Below are 20,937 nucleotides of genomic sequence, written 5' to 3'. Positions count from 1 at the left end.
TAGTCATTCTATATTTGATAGTTACAATTGAATTAAAAATTACTGCTCAACATCCTGATCAAAAGCAAGCATGACACATGTATGTATGACAACAAATAAATATATATTCTATTTTAATAAAAGATATGTGCAACTGTCAGGGATTTGTGAGTTCTATTAGCTTTATCCATTTTTTCCAGTCTTTGGTAAATTTTTTAAAAGTTTTTTCTCCTTTTTTATAAGCTATATATCTTTGAACATAATAATAGTCTTTAATACAGTTTAAAAAAGCTGTCACATTTAAAGAACCATGTAAACATCTTGTTTTATAAATATAGTGTTTGATAAAAAGAACAATTTCATTATCGATTCTTTGATATATTCCGTTATGATTAAATTTTCCGAAAAGTATAGTTTCTTTATTAATTGCAAATGGTATAAACAGAATATCTAAAAGACTTTCAAAATTAGCTAAAAAATCCTGAACTTCAGAGCATTCCCAAAATAGATGAGTGATTGTCTCCCTTTCTAAAGCACATAACAAACAATAAGGATTATTAGAGAGACCAATTTTACAAAGATAAGTGTTAGTTGTTAGTATATAATGGGAGATTCGGAACTGAAGCCACTGAAGTTTAGTATTATTGGTAGAGATGAAGGGTATATTATATATATCTTTCCATGTTTCTTGATCGTAGTCAAAAGAGGTTCCCCATTTAGCTTGACCAGTTATTACAGTATTGTTTTTGACAAGTGCTCTATAAAAATCTTGGACTCCACAAATGTTTTTCAGTATAATTTCAAGACTAAAAGGAATAATTGGATAAAATAGTATTTCATTTGGTAAATTTATATTCTTCAGAGATACTTTTTAATGCTGGATATCAGTCCATTATATTGAAGATAATTACTTATTACACCATAACTATTACAAAATTCATCATATGTTAGGAATGAACATGGAGAAACACTTTTTAACAGGTCTTGTATAATTGAAATTCCCTTTCTAAACCATGATTGGTAGAAAATCGTTTTATTTCCAACAGTAATGTTTTTATTGTACCAAATTGGTGTCTTAAGAACAGAGTGTTTTTCCGCTTCTAATTGATTATCCTTTATTCTTAGTTTGAACCATGCTGTAAATACATCCTTCCAAAAATCATTCTTACAATTAGATAAAATTTTATTCAGATATTCACTTCCACAGTTTGCCAGATAAAGAAAGTTTACTTTAGTTTTTAGAATCATTTGCCATTTACCATTTGATCTAAAAATTCTTCTTATCCACCCTATCTTTAACGAGTCTATAAACGATGAAAGATGAATCATTTTCAAACCTCCATCTATATAATTTTGGATAACTACATCTCGCTTAACTTTATCTGAGTTGCTATTCCAAAGAAAATTAAAAAGAACTGTGTTAAGATGTTTTACAAAATTTTCATCTGGATTTGGAAGTGAAATAAAAAGATGATTTAACTGAGAAATTAAGAGAGATTTTATGATACACACTCTACCAATAGGAGATATTTTCCTTTTGTTCCATGTTTGTATTAAATTTTTTAGTTTACATAATTTTTTATCAAAGTTCATTTTTGGTATTTTATGAAGATCAACATGAAAGTCAATACCAAGAAGTGTAAATTTAGTAACTCCCCATTGTAAGTTCAAGCTCGGAATAAGTGTATCATTACTATACTTTTTACTGCCTATCCAAATAACCTGTGATTTTCCTGTATTTATTTTAAGTCCTGAAATTTTGGCATAAATATTTAATTCTGTAACAGCTGCCTTCAAAGAGTTTTCAGATCCATCAAGTATTAGAGAAGTGTCATCAGCATATTGAGAATTTAAAATACTACAATTTTCTATATTTATACCAACAATGTTTCTGTTATTTCTAATACGAATAGCTAAGACTTCCGCACAGATGATAAAAATATAAGGAGCGATTGGATCGCCTTGACGACAACCGCGCATAATATTAAAAAATGAAGACAAATTACCTCCTTGATTAATTGCAGAGCTAGCATTATGATGTAAAACTTTTATCCAATTTCTTAAACTATTTCCAAAATTAAAGTATATTAGAGTTTTATCAATAAATTTCCAGGAAACGGAGTCAAAAGCTTTTTCGAAATCAATTATTAACAACATTCCAGGGATATCATATTCCTCAGTGTATTGCATAATGTCATAAATTAATCTTGTATTTTCTCCTAAATATCGTCCAGAAATAAAACCTGTCTGGTCTGAATTCAAAATTTTACCCAAAATATTTTTAATCCTGTTAGCTATTGTCCCAGAAGCTATTTTATATACAATGTTTAATAAAGAAATTGGACGCCAGTTTTTAATAAAGTATTTTGATTTGTTTGGCTTTGGAATACAGGTGATAATGCCCTGACGTTGTGTGATTGAAAGTTGACCATTTAAGTACCCATAATTAATAGAACGAACAACGAAAAACCCCAATTTACTCCAAAAACATTTGAAAAACTCTGAAGTGTATCCATCCGATCCCGGACTTTTATTATTTTTCATATTTTTAAGAGTTGTTGATGCTTCTTCAAACGTTATTAGACCCTCCATACTCGAAGATTCTGTATTATTTAATTTTGGAACTTCACAACCTTCTAAAAATTCTTCTAAATCTACTTCCTCAATGTTCTTGTCAACAGAGTATAATTGTTCATAAAAGGATTTAACTTCACTAAGAATTTCATCTTGATTAGTGATAAACTCTCCATTTTCTTTCTCAAGTTTTGGAATAATTTTTGATACATAATTTCTACTTTCTAGATTTAAAAAATATTGTGTAGGCTTTTCCCCTTCCTCTATCCATAAAGCTTTTGACCGAATTACACTACCTTTAAGTTTTTCCAAACGAATCTCTTCTAATTCCTTCTTTTTTCTATTCAATTCATCTAGATCTATATCAACAGTAGTTTGATTTTCAAGTTTACTAATATCTTCTTTCAGATTGTTTTCTCTTAAATTCTTTTGTTTCTTTTTAAAAGATGAATATGATATTGTTCTTCCTCTTATTTCCATTAAAAGTGTCTCAAGAAAGAGTTGATCATTTATTATAAATTGTAGGCTGCTATCCTGAATATTATCAATAGAGTCAAGATTATATATTGGCAGACAGTACTGTGCTTTTACAGATTTAATTGTATTGTTTACCAGGTTCAAATATTCTTGATCATGTAATAATGAGTTGTTAAATTTCCAAAGCCCTTTACCTTTTTTGAAGTCATAAAATTTTAAAACAATCTTTGGAAAAGAATGATCAGACCTATACCCTGCATCAATATTTGCTTCAGAAACACTTGACAATATATTTCGAGAAACAAGAAAAAAATCTAATCTTGATTGTTTTACAGGTGAATGTTTTCGCCATGTATAACGTTTCAAATTTGTATGCTGTTCCCTAAAAACATCTACCATATCTAAATTTTCTATTAAATTTAAAACTTTCTCTCTAGCCTTTGGATTATTGATTTTTTTATAGCTTTTGTCATAGTCCAGCTCAGGGTCAATAACTAAGTTAAAATCACCACAGATTATATATTTATCATTATTAAAGTCAAGGATAGTATCTTCCACTCTTGTAAAAAAATCAGGACAATCGGAGTTTGGACCATAAATATTGATTAATGTTATATTTTTACCTTCAATTTCCAAGTCTAATGCTAAAAAATTACCAGACGAGTCTATCTTTTCCTTTTTGATCCTGCAATCAAAATTATTGTTAATTAGTACAGCAACACCCCGTGAGTTAGATTTAAAAGAATTGAAATGACAGTTATAACCCCATTCATTGCGTATTAGTATTTCCTTTTCTTTGGTAAAATGTGTGTCTTGAATGCAGTATATATTATAACTTTTGTCTCTTAAATATGCAAAGACATCTTTACGCTTGAACTTATCCGACAGACCCTGACAGTTTGCTGATAGTATCTTGACACTCTCAACTAATTATGAAACCAAAGTTACAAAACATGTCATCATGCTTGCTTCTAATAGCTGGTTGCAGTAGGCATACTGAATAAATCACGTAGAGAAGGTACTGTGGAACACGATAAATATAAAGAAATTTCCAACGTGCGTTATTGTTGCAACAATTCCAATTTCTTAAGTATAACTTGCCATCTAGAAAAACAGAGTAGGAAAGAAGAGAACAGAAAAGGGGTAGATAGGATACAATAAAAAACATATACATGGTAGGCCTAGTTCGGTCACTACTCTTCCCACACCGTGCTCGCTCGCTTACTTTACTGTTGTGTCTTTGTCATATTGGCGCATTAACTGAAACATATATTTGTATTCAAATCAAACGCACCAATGACAAAGACTTACATACCGGAAACGGAAGTACAAATCTATATAAGAAAACCTTATCCAAATTAAATCCGGATAAGAAAAAAAAATATCTAAAGGGAAATCCTTATTTGATAATAAAAAGAATACAACTCACATTTGAATATAGAGGGCAAAATTTGACTGATACATCTATCTGTATATTTCAGAGGCATTCATTGCGACAGAAATATATTTCTGATTACAAATCAGACAGGAAATTAACGGAACAGAAATATAGACAGGTAAAGGGAGGCCACTCTTACAGAGATTTACATGAGTTATGGTATCAGAAACATAAATATACATGTTTCTGAATTATTACCATCGAGAAGAACTACAAAAATGGACATACAAATGAAAATAGCAAACATGAAAAAACTATGTATACTGTACATGAACACAAAATCTGTGTTTTTTGTTTTCCCATATCGAGGAAACTACTCTCGAAGAACATTTAACGTTACAGTTTTTGCTCACAATTCAATATAACATCAACTCGCACTTACCTTACTCACAGAAATTTAAATATTCCATTTTTTTTTAATCCAAACAAGAATAATTATGCACAACACAAAAATTCACAGTAATCACAATAAAATGTTTATCGCGGATCGGTAATCCAGAGACTTAGTCTCTGGCGGTAGTGCTGTCCACTACCTATAGTCCATTACCGACCTTTTGTAATGAAATCTCAGTTACATGTATTTCAGATTGTGAAAGTACTTGTACAAGTAGGTCTATATTTCTATATATTCCTTCTGAAATTTGTGTCATTCAGCAGGAAATCTTCTTCCAAAGGAGTATCAAACAGGATTCTACGTTTTTTGCCGTTTTCCAGAATCACAAATAATTTTCCATCTACGCTATACGAATTCTTAACACAGTTCAAATTGTATGCTGTTTTCAGTTTTTGTTGGTTAAGTCTTGTTAGATCTTCAAAAACAGTCATGCCGGTACCCTTCAGCTGTCGTCTCGCGCGGATGATCTCGTGCTTTTTCCGTCTATGGACAAACTTTACAATAATGTTCCTTGGACGATCTTTATTGAATTTACCTAGCCTGTGAGCAATGTCAATGTCCTCACTCTGTACGGGAATGTTCAACTTACGGTTTACAAAAGACACAACAGTTTTAACACAGTCATCTACGGATTCGGAATCTGAGGTATCCCGGAGTCCGGATATACGGATGGAATTCTTCCTACCGTGTTGCTCTCTAAGTCATTGTATTTAGAGTACACTTCACATTGTACCTTCTGTAGCTCGATGATTGTTTCTTCTTGACTCTGGACTGTTTGTTTTAGTCTGTCATTGCTATTCTCTAAGTCGAAAATCCGACTCTCAAGTTTCTGAATCATGTCCTCATTTTCTTTTCTGATATCACTTTTGAGTTTATGTATCATTTTTTCCATAGTGTCACTAGTGATTAGACTCTCAAGTTTGTTATAAATATCCACAAGAACTTTCCTCTACAGATTTCTCATCACGTCCTTTAAATTTCCCCTTATTGGAGTTGAAAGTACCTCTTGGAGTCGACATGACTATAGTCTATAAGTGTAAATATTATATACAGTAGGTACAGTTGTATGTACACCAGATCCACTGTAGAAGTATACAGGTGTGGGGTGAGTAGATCTCACCGGAGTCACATCATTGTCTCTTAGAAAAGTGTTTCAAAATCAACTTTTACGTGTAAGTCTGTGCCAATTTCCACACGTATTCGTTAGAACTCTTCCTCAGACATCATACTGCCAAAAGCTGTGTAGCACAGTTCCATCAAAATATAAGAAAACATAGATCTTTATCGGAGCCCTGTACAGTGTTGTCTGGCTCGGTCACCGTGACCTTGACCTCCTCGAAGGTCTTTTTTTATTTAGTTGGTTGATCCCTAAAGCGCTTCGATATTTACAACCTGAATTTTGTGTTATACCTTCATTTCACTAATTTTTAACTTTATTGGGTTATGAAAAAAAATCGTTTGCAAACTGTGTGAATCCGCGTAGCGGATTCTCACAAAAGTTTTACATAATTTTTTTTTCATAACTCGATAAAATTAAAAAATACTGACATCAATACTTATAATTTTCTATTTGATAAAATGAAGTATGTTTAAATGTAACATTAGAGTGTTTTTTCAAGGGATTTTTTTTCCGAATCAATACGCAACGTCAATATCTCTATTGCGACGTCACGATAACGTCGGGGTTTCACGCCATTCTCGGATTTTTTTCATAGTGGTATGCAAAAAAAATATTGGCCAATCAGAAAGCCAGATTTGGAATGAAAACAAAGAAAAATTAATTATAACATTTTGTAGTTATAAAATGTGTAGTATAACAAGTTAAAATCAAGCTGGTTGGAATAAGGATTTTCTGGCATTAGCAAACACGCATTCTACCGCCATACAAAAGCACTGTGTAAAAAGGATCCGTCCTAAATTATTCCTGGCTGTGAGAGTAGTAATACGTCATTGTGAGCACTTGTAACATCAAGTAATGGTATTCATTGCCACACTATTCATAAGTTTTTTTACTGCGTAGAATATAAAGGGAACCGCGACAGCCTTTGTTAAAACATTTAAATTCATGTAAACATTTTTACTAACGTCAGGTACCATTTAAGTAAAATAAATATTACAGACATGTTTTAACCATAGGGAAATTTTAAACCTTTTTTTATAAACGCGCGAATACCAAGATCAATAACGCAACGTAAATGCAATATAAAGTGAGATACCAAATTTCGAAATGGAACGTATATCTATAAAAAAATTAGCCTTTATAGTACATACTTAAACCAAAAATATAGGCCATCCCCTAGGTTGGAATCTACGTATTAATACTGTTTGTAGTCGCATTTTTTGGTGTCATTTGAATATCTACCCATTGTCAACAAACAATATCGACGCATTAAATATCAAATAGTTTGTCTTGATTGTATTCCCAATGACTAGACATTTAAATGACTTCTAAAAATGCGATGGGCTTCAGATATGCAATATGTGAAATATAGGTATAATGATTTTGTTTTATCACACCAGTTTGACTTATTTACACAATGTGTAGTATATGTGAATAAAACAAACGATACTAAACAGGCTTATCAAAATAACTTAATAGTGTTATGTTAAACAATGAATATTAAAGTTATATGTGCCGTATTTTTCATACTCACGAATCAAGATGAGCTTTTTATATGTTATTCTTTACCGAAAGTAACCATTATTTTGAGAATTACACTACTTTCAATCCATAGGTTTTTATTTTACAAGCACATATAAGAGCTGAAAATGATTTTTGGCAGTACTGTCAAAAATCATGATATTTACATCTATAGTGAATTGAAATGAGAACATACAGTCAGACCATGAAGCCAAATTGTGGTCTACAATTTCATTTCACATTTTTACAGTGTTATTAGTAATTGTAATGTGATATCTGCAGGTATGTTTCCATCTGAACATACATAACGTATAAGATACAACAACTTTACAGTATATAATGTATGTGTTGTAGCTAATATTTATAAGGCATCGGAAGTCATTTGAATGACTTTCACAGCTTAATTCATCAAACCTTGTGGTTTTCAATAGATTCATGAAGAAAAAATAACATGTCAAAATTTTGTTCAGTTACGGCACATATAACTTTAAAGATGCTCCACCGCTGACAAATGGTATTTTTTCACTATCAAAAACAGGAGCAGACGATTTAGTATTTTTCTTCAGTTACAAAAGTTACTTACTTTACACAATTACCACCATTGAAAAGTTTGAGCTTCTAATTTTGCTTCAAGTTGAAAATATAAAAGATAATTAATTGCATCCCGAAAAAAATCCGTGGCACTATATCCTATATGGAATGAAGTACTGATTGCACATGCACCAAAGGCAAAATAAATTATCTTATATTATTTTTTGTGTTAATTAGACATATATATACAATATTAAACACCAATTATTGTTCTAATGATGAATGTCATGTATGCTCTGTCCGCGGTGGAGCATCTTTAAGCGTTTATTTCTGTCCATGCTGATTTTAAAATGCTGATATAGTTTTATAATTTAACAGCAAAGGAAAACATGAAATAAAATCGGCGCAGTGAAAGTCATGGATCGGCAAACAAGGAGAGCAAGTAAGATAGTTATAAGTAAATACGTTTGTTATTATTACCATATCGTTTGTTTGGGTTTTTTTCAAATTATATTTTTCGTAAGTATGGCATGTATATACAATTAAGTACTGTAAGAGCTCTGTAACAAAACTATTTCATACATTGTAGTTTGCACTAGTATTTTTTTGTTTTTTATAAAAAAAATCAAAAACGGCCAGTTCAGATATATGAATGAATGAAGGATATATAATTGCACATAACTGCACATGTTGGTATATAATCATGTCGTCTTTGTTAGTTTATGTTCCAAGGCAATACAACAATAAGTGGTCTGTGAATACATCGGTCTCGACACGTTTAGTACAAGTATCGTTTCATACATCTTACATTTATGCTCATTAATAATATTATTTTTGCATGAACAGGTGAGTATGTAAATGAAGCTGCTGAAACATCTAGTGGGATTTACTACAACGACACGGCTGAATCAATACCAGAAGACTATGACGACTTTGTTGGAATCGCGACCGTGTCACCTGCCTGGTATAAGATGGCTCTCAACATGCCGGCTAATTACTGGAAACAGGTAGGTTCCTGTCAATGGGATATGTTCCGGATATTGGGATTTATTCCGGATATTGGGATATGTTTAGGATATTGAGATATGTTCCAGATATTGGGATATATTCTGTATATTAGAATATGTTCCGAATATTGAGATAATGTAAAAAAAATCATCATTCTTAGTATTTGAACACATCGAAATACTGACTACAATCGATAAGAAATATTTGGATAATGTATGAAATCATCATTCTTAGTATTTGAACACATTGCAATACTGACTATAGTCAATAAGAAATACTCAATTGATTGGCAAAATTATGTAGGTGGTAACTAACTTCAACACACGTTGATAGAATACTAGACTTTTTTCAAACGTAAAAACGAAATAGTCTGATGACAATTATCGTTTCCGAAGAGGTGGAATATGACCTTTGAGGGAGACATACCCGACGTTTTGTTCACGTAATTTTATGAACCAATCGAATTTGTCAATACAGTGAGTTTATAGAATGAGATACATAAAAAAATATCGAGGGTTTACATATTCATCAGTTTCAATTCACTGGTCAAGGTACAAAGTTTGGCAATGATTGCTGGAAAACAGGAATGACTAGTTGATGTCATCTTTTTTAAACAAACATTTATATACACACAAATTATTTTATTATCTATATTAAGTGTTATGGTCATGCAGACATGGTAAATTTCATGTTCGGTATTGATTTCAACAGTTTTAACCTATATTTTTGTAGCTAATTTGAAAATTTACTTTTTTGTTCTGAAAAAGGACGTTTATGAATTTGTAATATCTTGGAATAATCATAGTTTATTTCATTCGTTTTAATTCGTTAGCCAAACAAAAGAGACGAGTATGAAGACTACCGCAAACCCCGCCGAATCAAACCCCCGGATGTAAAACTGCCTTTGCCACCACTTGGGAGAAGACAAACCAGGGAAATCAATCGATCATTGCCACCAGCGGACAGAGGACAAAGCAGGGATATCAGACTGCCTTTGCCACCACAGGAGAGAAGACAAAATAGGGATATCAAACTGTATTTGCCACCACCTGACAGAAGAAAAAGCAACGCATGTGTGACTGTTTCGGTTCTCGCAATACTTACTGTAGCAGTTATGGTGGCTGTACCGCTGTTATTTATCTACATCTTCACCGAAGGTTATTAGAGATATGGCAAATTATATAGAAAAAGTTCTTGTATCCATTATTGCGTACATCTGCAACTTTGGTTTTTGCAGAAATGTGTTGGCATTAAAATGAATAATCTTTGACTGCTTAAAATTACATAAGATGCAGACGATAATACCTGAGCAACCTGACATTTGAATGATTACGATTTCCTATAACGACCTCAAAATAACAAAAAGGAGACTAAAAAACGTTATTTGAATTTAGATTTAAACTTCATTAAAAGTACAAATAAAATAACAAATTAAAAATGTCAATTAAGATTTGAAAACAAAATAAACATGTAGATAGTCAATGTCAGAAAATAAGACGGTGATCTTTTTTAATTTATTTTTCAGAAACACCTTCCACAACTGGTAAGTAATCCTAGGTCATGTTTTATATCAATTTACTCTAATATTTAGTTATTTAGAACTTTTCACTCTTTCACCTTTAACCTCTAAATTTACAATGAGCCAAGCAAAAATCAAATGTATGCATATGGCAATGAGGTATATTCATGTAAATATTGTATTGACCATTGAGCGGCACATGATATCCCTCATTTGCCTTCTAATTTCCAAACACGTAAACACGTAAAGAGTCAGATTGTGTAGACAGCAAGGTCAATCTTGATATAGTCCATAAAGTATAATGGATTATCTTTTCTCACTAGGAACTGTGAAACTTGACCTGACACTATCTGACCGGTTTCTTCCCGACATGGCTGACACGTCTTCTTCGGTGTTCAGGTCGACTGAACTAGAACTAAGTATTGAGGTAAAACTTCTATTCTATTGTGTATTTTGCGCTGATGGCTATACTAGTTTTTGCAAAACTTTTTTTTTTTTTTTTTTTTTGAAAATTCAAATCCAAAATGCTACCTCCATACATTTTATCACTGACTTTGTATTTTGGCAACCACGTTAATATTATAAAGGATTTCTATACTTTTACTATTCCGTGAAAACGTAACAATATTTTCCGTTCTTCATCTAATCCCTATATCCGTAAAGTGTATATTTTATCTTCATTTTTTTAACTTGATAAAGGGAAAAATCGTTTCGAAAAGACATTCAATATGTCTGTTCTGTTGGTATTACCAACAATAATCCTATATATATATATTCTTGGTAGCAATATGTATCCAATTTTTATTTATGTTCTTTTTTTTTCTCCATACCGTCGCTGCTACCTGTTTGAATTTGATTTCTATTGTAGATTGAGAAAGCCATAAAATCTTATCCAGATTTTCCAAAGGATACATTCCGTGAATGTAGACTTGAATCTCTCAGGTAATCGTAACTGAATAAACATCTGGTTGACACTACAAAACTATACATTTACCTATTGATATATAAAATGATTTCATTTATTTTAGGTTCATTTCAATAATGTTTAGACTAGATATAAATATAACTATACGAACATGAAAAAAAGTATTTAACATTTTATTTGTTTTTGTTTATCATTTTCAGAAATGGGAGTATAACAGCATCTCTTGTCCTGACCATATCCGGGGTTTTCACGATTCCGGACAACAATGTGTATATAATGGCGATCACAGTATATATAGGATCTGTAGGGACACTGGGCCGGTATACAGTGGTGCCCGGATCTATCGTGGTCACATCAGCTACTTATACCACGGCCGGAACCGCAGTAACTGTGACGTCACATCCAACGACACCTTCAGTAACGACAACCCCTTACCTTCCTCCGGGTAAATAATGTAAACAATGTTATTCTTTAACACCCCCCCCCCATAAAAAAAGAAATCCATTCCATTATGAAATGACGAATTGCATTTCATTGCTTCATCCATTTTATAATCTAGTTAAATAACCAGTGAATACTATAACATAATGACCAACAAACTAATTAAGTATTACACTATCAAGATAACCTTTGAAACATAGTCATTACGTTATCAATGTTTCAGTAATGGAGATGAATGATTCAATCACCGCACCTGGTCAAGCGATCACCATGAGCTGTATCGTCCGCTATCCACCATCAGACTGGGAAGATTTCAGTATAGTTTCAGTAGATAATGCTGATATACACGGTCGAGTGTATCCAAACGGAACGGTTGTCAGGGGTAACAATGCCTATACAGTAGAATTACAACAAAGCAATGAGGACATGACTATCAGTATATTATTCCCAAATATTACTACACATCTTGAGACGAGGGGGAGCTACCTGTGTACAATGGTATTTAGCAGTGACCTTATAAATAAAACAGCTGACATCATTATTCCAGGTAAGATAAACAAAATTTTAAAATAATTATAGGAACCAAGCCAATAAAATGCAACATATGTTATGATAATATTATAATAATTACTAATTAATTTAGCAAATTCTAAGCTAAATGAAACAACAGACTTAAAAGTCATGTACAATGTAGCTTGTATTTCGAACAGCCGTTAATAATTAGTTACCTGTGATCACATTTTCCCTTTTAGTTTCCAATACTACGAGCAGCATGTAGATACGTGCTTACCTGTTTTACATTTTCTGTGTTTAATCTGCGTTTTTCGTACGATATCATGATGATTGTAATCTAATGAATATATATCTGTAGGGACAGTATAGACGACAAAAGCAACATTGCATTCATTAGGACTTACATGTATATATGTAAAACACCATGAGCAGAAAATAATGTTTTATTAGGTTTCATTGGATTTCTTTGCTTTTTGTTGAACATCGTCGGATACGTTTTGATAGCAAAAGCATTATTCGTGCTTTGAAAATGGTACATTATATTATTGTTTCAGAGATTGAAATGAATGATACAATCACGACCCCCGGAGAGGAGTTTACCATCAACTGTAACGTCCGCTATCCACCATCAGACTGGGAAGATTTCAGTATAGTTTCCGTAGATAATACTGATATACGCGGTAGAGCCTATCCAAATGGAACAGTCGTCGGGGGCATTGATTTGTATCAAGTAGGATTACAGCGAAACGGTGAGGTTATGATTTTCAGTATTTTGTTTCCAAACACGACTACACACTGTACTGCACGAGGGAGATATATGTGCACGTTTGGATTTGTGGGAAACGTCATCAATCAAACATCAACTGTTATCATTTCCGGTAAGACTTTATAACTTCAAATTTATATAACAAATTTTATATTGTTTTTGTCTGTCTAGTCCAGCTGTATGTTTGAGTACTGCTTATTATATGTACCAAATGCTGCATATGATATCAGAAAAAAAGCTAATTGCAACAACATGTAGTTGTTTCCTTCTTTAGCCATTGAGTCCAGTTCTTGCAATATTTTACTTCTATGATGTAACTAATTGTCTTACTTGGTTAATGCGATAGTACTATTGATATTATTTGATGAACTAATGTGATTAAATATGCTTTACTAAATTATCCGATATGTGTACAGTGACTTCGTATACTGAACAACAAGTTAAATGATAATCATATAACTTTAAAATGCCAATAATAATTAATAATGTCATTCATAGATATCGCCAGTGGGGTTACACTAGAAGGAAACATCACAGTTGAGGAAGGGGAACGTTACAGTATAAACTGTTCCGGTAGACTGGCGACAGAGGGAGGAAGCCTCGACCTCTTCATAAAATCAAGGAACTCGTCTGATTTCGTCAAGTCCGATGAAGTCCCGATACTATCCGTTGGTGACATTGACGATTCCTGTTATAGATATATCACTCAGACTTACGATTTTCTTGCCGATTCGGACCTAAATGGAACAGAATTCCAATGTGTGGCCACTAATGACAAGCTGGCGTCTAACCAGAGCAGCAGTTCCATTGATATGGTGGTGGACTTTGCAGGTAGGATGCATCATATCATTCGGTATCAGATATAAAAGATCATTACTTATTTTACTCGTTAGCGTTGAGAGAGTGCATTTTTTTGTGTTGTGTCTCTTTGTAATAGTTTGTTATTTGTATAGTGATATCTCATTTACGCTTTCCGCCAGAGACACGAAACAAAAACAACCCTCCCGGTCACATTATACTGACAACTGACAACACAGTCGTCCCACTTCATTTATACTGGGTACCTAACAGGAATAAAAACAACCTCTGCTATAAACTGTGGTGTGTTTCGGTCAGAGGAAAAACTCAGAAGAGATACAATAATATCCTAAATTTGGTCACCTTTTACGAGCATGAAAAGGGGAAGCAGGTACAATTCTAACACCCTAACTGCAGAGTCCCTGCTAAAGCGGACCAGGAGACACCATCTCATAAGATGATCGAGTATTATGGTTATGTATATAATCCTGCGCTCTGATACCGTTTCTTAACACTATGCATTCATTTTATGACTTATAATGACTTTAATACCTTGATTATGAAATCCCTAATCCAATCCTATATGTCATATATTTCATCCAGATTTTAAGGGGAACTTTCACTTACAAACCACAACATGGATCCCAGCTTTTGCAGACACAAATAGCCCTGAATTCAAAAGCTTTGCTGACAAAATTGAAGGCGAAGTAAGTGTTTATTTATATCCCAGTGATAAATCTACGCTTTGGGACCATTTCAACTGATTTGTTCAAAACAATTGGTCCCTCTATGTAAAATTTGTAAAAATTTAAATAATTATGAAATTTATATAGCTGACACTATAATCATCCCTAGAATATTTTATTGAAAATCTGAAGGCAACAAAATAGAACAGGTACTAGTAATTAAGTACTTTGATGTACAACAAAAGAGCCATAAAACGGTACACTGTGGTTGATTGTGTGGCTTTGAATTTGGTTGTCGCTCTATCTGTAGTCTTCAAACAAAATCTTTGAAGGCCTGTAATTGGTTCAGATTTTTTACTCATGGACTGCCTTAACTTTTACTACATGATAGTCCAGGGGAGGATATAACGTAACTGATAGTAACCCCTGGATTATCGAGGATGGTATACAGTAGTTTATATCATCATTTACATAACGTTGTTGAATATGTTTTTTGTGTATCTAACAAAAAAAGATTAAAATATATTTGCATAAATTTTCAACTATTAGGCTACTCAAGGTTATAAGCAGGTATTCTACATTTAGGTCTTCCAATAGCTTCCAAATACCTTTTAATAGTCGCCTTAGCTGGCGTCGCCGTATATTCGTCTGTCTTTGTATGTCAAGGGAAACAACTATTACATGAAACACTATAATATAGTAATATAGTAATTCGTTTGCACTATCCACAAACACACACCTTATGATCTTATACACCTTTATATCAATTACATCAGTTATTGAGACCCTTTGAGAATTTTAAATTTTGTTTTTGTTTTAATTTGAATCATCTGTATTTTTCAGACAAACTACGTGTACAGCCAAAGCGTTTTAAACAAAAACTACAAGAAAAGCAAAGTAGTAGCACTCGAGTAAGTATACTTTAGAAGTGTATAATTATCATCTACAAATGGGTTTACAGACGATAATGTTCTGTCTCCTGAAAAAAGACTCAAATTTCAATTACAACTTATATTACTGAGCTTAAGTTTGCTGTTGAATTGTTAGTTGTATTTTGTATTTTCTAGCAAATGGCTATATACATTGTAGTGAAATCATTTCTGTTTTTTGTTTTATTAGGCAAGGCAGTGTCAACGTGCAACTTGCCATGTTCATAGAATTGGATTGGGTAGTCGATTACGGTTCGAATAATGTGATCAAAACCAAACTGACCCCCACCGACATCATAACAGCTTTCACAGACACTCTCCCGGGTGTGTCTGACCAACTTCCGGACAGTCCACTCACAGACCTGAATCCAGCCACCGTTACCGTTATCGCCGGTAAATTGTATTATATTGATTTTTTTAAACGTCTTTGCATATTACAGAGTTACCCTCCCTTGCCTGTAGGTGTTCATTATGACGTCAATATTGTGTGAGCGATACTCACGTCGTTTTCTCCTAAAAAGTATGTTTTTATGCTAAAAAAACGTGACGTCATTATCAATATATATTCGCAAGGGCAGATAATATGTAAATACCTTCGAAGTTTCAAAGGAAATAAGCTGGAAAAGCAACGTAAGTTTGGTTTATAATAGAATGTGACATTAGTGGATTTGTCATTCTTTAACAATAGTTTATATATGTGTGTGATTTCGTTTAAGTTAAGTTTTAATCATCATATCAAAAATCTGGTATTGCATCTTTTATAATAATCTGTAAACACAAGTATATAGGTTAATATATGATCTGTAGGTACTGACATGTCTCCATTATGGATAACTATAAAATGATATATATTTTAGTGTAGTAAATGCTATGCACATTATACAAGAGAAAGGGTAAAAGCCTAATTTAACAGACGGTGAAGCATATCAATAACACACATTTACACATTGTTTATTTCTTTGGTTTAGGTGAAGATACTACATATGGTAAGTTGATTTAAATATAGTCAATATATAACCATCAAACACCTGAACTTGTGACTCATATAAATCGTTCAATACTGAAGGCGTTTTATGCTCAAATTATAAAGGCAGATTAAATCCATCTTTGATTAATTGGTAATAATCTGAGGCGAGAAGGATACATGTAGGGTGCTTTTTAATATAACTAATAATTAAAAGGATGTATTTATATCTGTTACATACATTGGTTATATTTATCGTTATTTCTATATTCCGCAGGTAAGGTAATTTATTACATGTGTTATACAATGTACTGCCATACCTATTACATTGACATCAATCATATATATGTGTTATACTGTCATACCGATTAAATGAACATCAATTCAATAGACGTGCTATACTGTCACACCAATTAAATTCTCGTCAATTAAATATATATGTCATACACTTTCATACCAATTAAATTCAAATCAATTAAAAATATCCTTTTCAATCATTTAGATTTCATTTTCTAAAATAGAAATAGAAACGAACTATTTCCGTACAAACATGCATCATTTCTTGAATAAAATTTCAAGAATAATTGGTCCAAAAATGTTATTCCGTAATACGTGTAAGCTAGACATAAGCTCACATGTAATTGTATGAATTTGTCTGATTTTCAACATCACTAAAGGAACCAATGATTTAACTATGTTTATCTGTGTAGTTGTTTAATGTTACGGAATGAAAATATTCCACTATTTCCTAATTAATAGAAATTTGCGGTTAGAAATAATCACGAATTTGTCCATTTCTAACAAAAATAATTTATACATATGATATAATGTAATAATTATCATTTCCTATCAATCGTTCCATTAGATGCCCTGGTATAAATTTTCCCGGAAGTTAACTTGACTGCGAGTTACGCGACATATAATCCCTTGCTAATAAACACAACTACACGATATTGAATGCTTTACAGACTGCAGTTCGATAACAGATGTCGTATTCCTTCTGGATGCCTCCGGAAGTATTGGATCTGCAAACTTCGTACTTATGAAATATTTCATCCAAAATTACACCGCTGGGCTTGAATTAGGTCCAGAAAAAATTCAGGTCAGCGTTGCTAAGTTTTCTTCAGCAGCAAATAATGAATTCTGGCTCAATGAACATTATAGTGTTGGAAGAATAGGCCCGGCGATTAATGCCATTGTTTACACCTCAGGCGGAACGGATATCAAGGCCGGTTTAGAGTTTGTAAAAGATTTCTCGCTTACCACCACGTATGGAGCACGACCTGAAGCAAACAAAGTCATAATTCTCATGACGGATGGACGATCAGGCGATAGTTCGGGAATTAGTTCCTTGCTACGTAACGAAGGTGTGCTCGTCGCTTGCGTTGGAATCGGAAGCGGTATCGACAGGGCCCAGCTGAACCAGATTGCTTACAACTCCTCCTATATCTTCCTGGCGTCGGATTTCAATGTATTAGCTGGAATCGCAGCAACCGTGAAAGGTTCATCGTGTGAAAATTAGAAAAAAAAACTAAATGATTGGCCCTATAGAAATTGCTACAGTAGACAAATGCAACAAATCACCTTTTTCAAGTTGGGGGTAATGGTTAAATGACTTCCTGAAACGTCTAATAAGAACGGTGATTTAGGTGAAGCTTTTGTGTTAGAAAACTCAACATATCAGAAAGTAATCAACTTTGAATCTATTTTATCTTGTTTTATTAATCTTGGTTAATATTACCCGCTATGGTTTGATTTTTATCTGTATAGTTTATAAGCTTAAGCTTGTCTTTAAAATGATTTTAACCATGATTTACCGTTTTATGTCTCTTGTTCATTTTTATACGGTACATAAATCCTTGTTAATTCGATATCCATTTTTATAGTATTTGCATATCCATAAAAATGTTTATATGGAAAACTTTATTGTTACAGTGTCAACATTTAATACATTTATTGTATTTTCTAATCTAAACATGTAACCAAACACATGCGCACATGCATACATGACCTTCTGTATACTCGTTGCATCGTTAAGTATTCTACATAGATTTTGGACAGGACGATGATTAGGTCATGAATTTCAAGTGTGTTTCTCAGAGAAAAGGGAGTCCTGAAGTATCACTGAACGTGAATGTAAAAAATGAAAATAAAATTAAAATAAAGTATTCTAAAATTTGATTGACTATATCATAAACAGTCAATACAGCAGGATTACATACATGTGTTATACCGTGAAGTTACATGTACATTGTACATAGATCTGAAGTTGGAAATATCTTCATCAAATAACAAAGCATTTCCCGAGCTTATATTATAAGACTCTTTCATATGAGGATATGAAGGATAGGGATATTCTACCCGAGGGTCACAAAATGTAGTAAAACCCGAGGCTTGCCGAGGGTTTTGCAACATTTTGTGATCCCGAGGGTAGAATATCCCTATCCTTCATATCCTCATATGAAAGAGTATTTTTCTTTCATACCCCAACGTTTTATTGCAATTTTACAACTATAACATCCTGCCATTTTGAAATAAATTCGAAGAAATCCACAACTGGAAGTCAATTTCTATACAAGAAAAATTACGTGATATTTTCAACACAAATTCCGTTGCTTGCATCTTTTATAGTAAAACCAGTCAATTTTGTGAAAATATGTTAAAATTTTACTGAGGAAATAGAGATTTTTTGACGCCATGACGTCACGAGGCTTTATTGCATGGGTAGCCATGCAATATAGCCTAAGGCGACATGAGTATATTGCCCTAGACCAGCCACTATTACATGTGTAGGTATGAAAGAATTAGCAACGCATACATGATTATATTATTTATTAGTCATGATTATTTCTCGTTAAGATTACTGGTTCTGGTTTCGCGGAACATTTGTTTTTCATTTGTCCTGAAGTAGAAAGGGGAGGCAATAGGTGCAATCGTGCTTTAACTTATCTTTGTACCTCTATAAATTTCATTCAATTGCAATAGAGTTCTTTTAGATAAAGTATGATCACGATTTATACGTCCGAATGCATCGTTTTCGTCATAAAAATAATGTGAACAACGTGGACCAGAACGACAATTTGTATATTTTTTACCTTTGCGATATATTTTGTTATGCTTGTATTGAAATAAATCTTTTTTACATTTCATTATGTTTTGTTATTTCACACAAATATATGTTATGTCACTCTAAGTTATTTCAGTCAATTCAGTCAAGTCACTAGGTATAATGGCACATTGCTAGCTGATCGGAAGTGCTCTCTCACTATGTAAAAGCTGTATTAAATGCCCTGGTGGTAGCGCGTTAGCAAAGTTTCTGGTGCTAGATTATAAAAGGCAGCTAATAATTGGATATTATCTTTGACCTTCTTCGTAATTGACTTTTTTTTTATTCCTAACACCTTACTTGAGGCGGCCTCACTTTGACTTTAGATAACTGAGCGCTCGTCATTTTGAGGACGGTACTGGGTTCTACCCCATAGACTATATAATGGAGTTTCTGCTCTTGCTAAGCTTTTATCAAAAAGATAGGTAACAGGTATGTGTCTGTTGTCAGTATAATATGTGTGTTTGGTAACTTCGGCGGTATGATTCAATGATTTATCGCTAAAAAGGCAAGAGTTTGTACTATTAAAAATGATACACAAAACAAATATACGGCAGCTTCCAAAACATACAGATATTCACACATGGGTTTGGGTTTTATCTGTTGAGTGTCCTATTAACAGCTAGATTTATGTAAGGACGTGCCAGGTTTGTCGGTGGAGGAAAGTCGGAGTACCCGGAGAAAAACATCCAACTACCGCACAAGGAATTCATACACTGCAACACATTGCATACAGGAGTCCTTAAATGACCTGAGGTCGACGATAATTCTTTTAACATTTCGATGCATGAAAAGAGGAAGGCGCATTTTTAAGTTTATGGTTCTATTTACTTAAAATTTAATAGGATAAAAAAGTTATCTTTTTTAAAGTATTCGTGTATAGTATATCGTGTAAACATATTTGGTTTAAGTAAAATAACATTATGGATTTCATGCGTGCAGAATATGTTTTGTTGTACCTTGAACGTTGACGTATAATTTTGAAACATATTCATTATTCCAAAATCGTCAAAAAAATGTTAAGATAATTCGACAATGTATTATAATATGTGTTGTGTTTATATATTATGTCCGAATCCAGGTCACAAAATCAGTACTATTGTTTTGATTTGCCTTTTTCATTAACAAACTATATCAACAATGCTTTGTCAATAGAATATTATTTTATCAGTTCTACATGTACCGACACGGAGTTTAACGTGACTTGGCATTCACACTTGCATTGATTTGTAGTGATCAGGCCAGTGT

At 32.8% G+C, this 20,937-nt stretch overlaps 1 protein-coding gene across 5 annotated transcripts in view; it reads left to right on the top strand.

Annotated features, from left to right (window-relative positions):
* Window positions 1-19,730, top strand: part of LOC138307470 (uncharacterized) — a 38,555-nt gene extending 18,825 nt beyond the window's left edge. For all 5 annotated transcript variants that reach the window (XM_069248244.1, XM_069248241.1, XM_069248240.1 and 2 more), the window contains 15 exons: window positions 8,413-8,476; window positions 8,881-9,041; window positions 9,875-10,199; window positions 10,568-10,585; window positions 10,885-10,988; window positions 11,430-11,503; window positions 11,687-11,931; window positions 12,151-12,474; window positions 12,995-13,318; window positions 13,705-14,037; window positions 14,608-14,711; window positions 15,534-15,601; window positions 15,810-16,012; window positions 16,588-16,605; window positions 17,552-19,730. In XM_069248244.1, the coding sequence (XP_069104345.1) occupies window positions 8,452-8,476; window positions 8,881-9,041; window positions 9,875-10,199; window positions 10,568-10,585; window positions 10,885-10,988; window positions 11,430-11,503; window positions 11,687-11,931; window positions 12,151-12,474; window positions 12,995-13,318; window positions 13,705-14,037; window positions 14,608-14,711; window positions 15,534-15,601; window positions 15,810-16,012; window positions 16,588-16,605; window positions 17,552-18,105 (2,880 nt within the window). In that variant the 5' untranslated portion in view covers window positions 8,413-8,451 and the 3' untranslated portion in view covers window positions 18,106-19,730. The remainder of the gene's footprint in view (window positions 1-8,412; window positions 8,477-8,880; window positions 9,042-9,874; window positions 10,200-10,567; window positions 10,586-10,884; window positions 10,989-11,429; window positions 11,504-11,686; window positions 11,932-12,150; window positions 12,475-12,994; window positions 13,319-13,704; window positions 14,038-14,607; window positions 14,712-15,533; window positions 15,602-15,809; window positions 16,013-16,587; window positions 16,606-17,551) is intronic.
* Window positions 19,731-20,937: the final 1,207 nt, after the last annotated feature.

Source organism: Argopecten irradians, chromosome 14, assembly GCF_041381155.1.
Source record: "Argopecten irradians isolate NY chromosome 14, Ai_NY, whole genome shotgun sequence".
Taxonomy (NCBI): Eukaryota; Metazoa; Mollusca; class Bivalvia; order Pectinida; family Pectinidae; genus Argopecten; species Argopecten irradians.
Note: the sequence above shows the minus strand (reverse complement) of the source record. Positions and strands in the feature narration are given on the sequence as shown.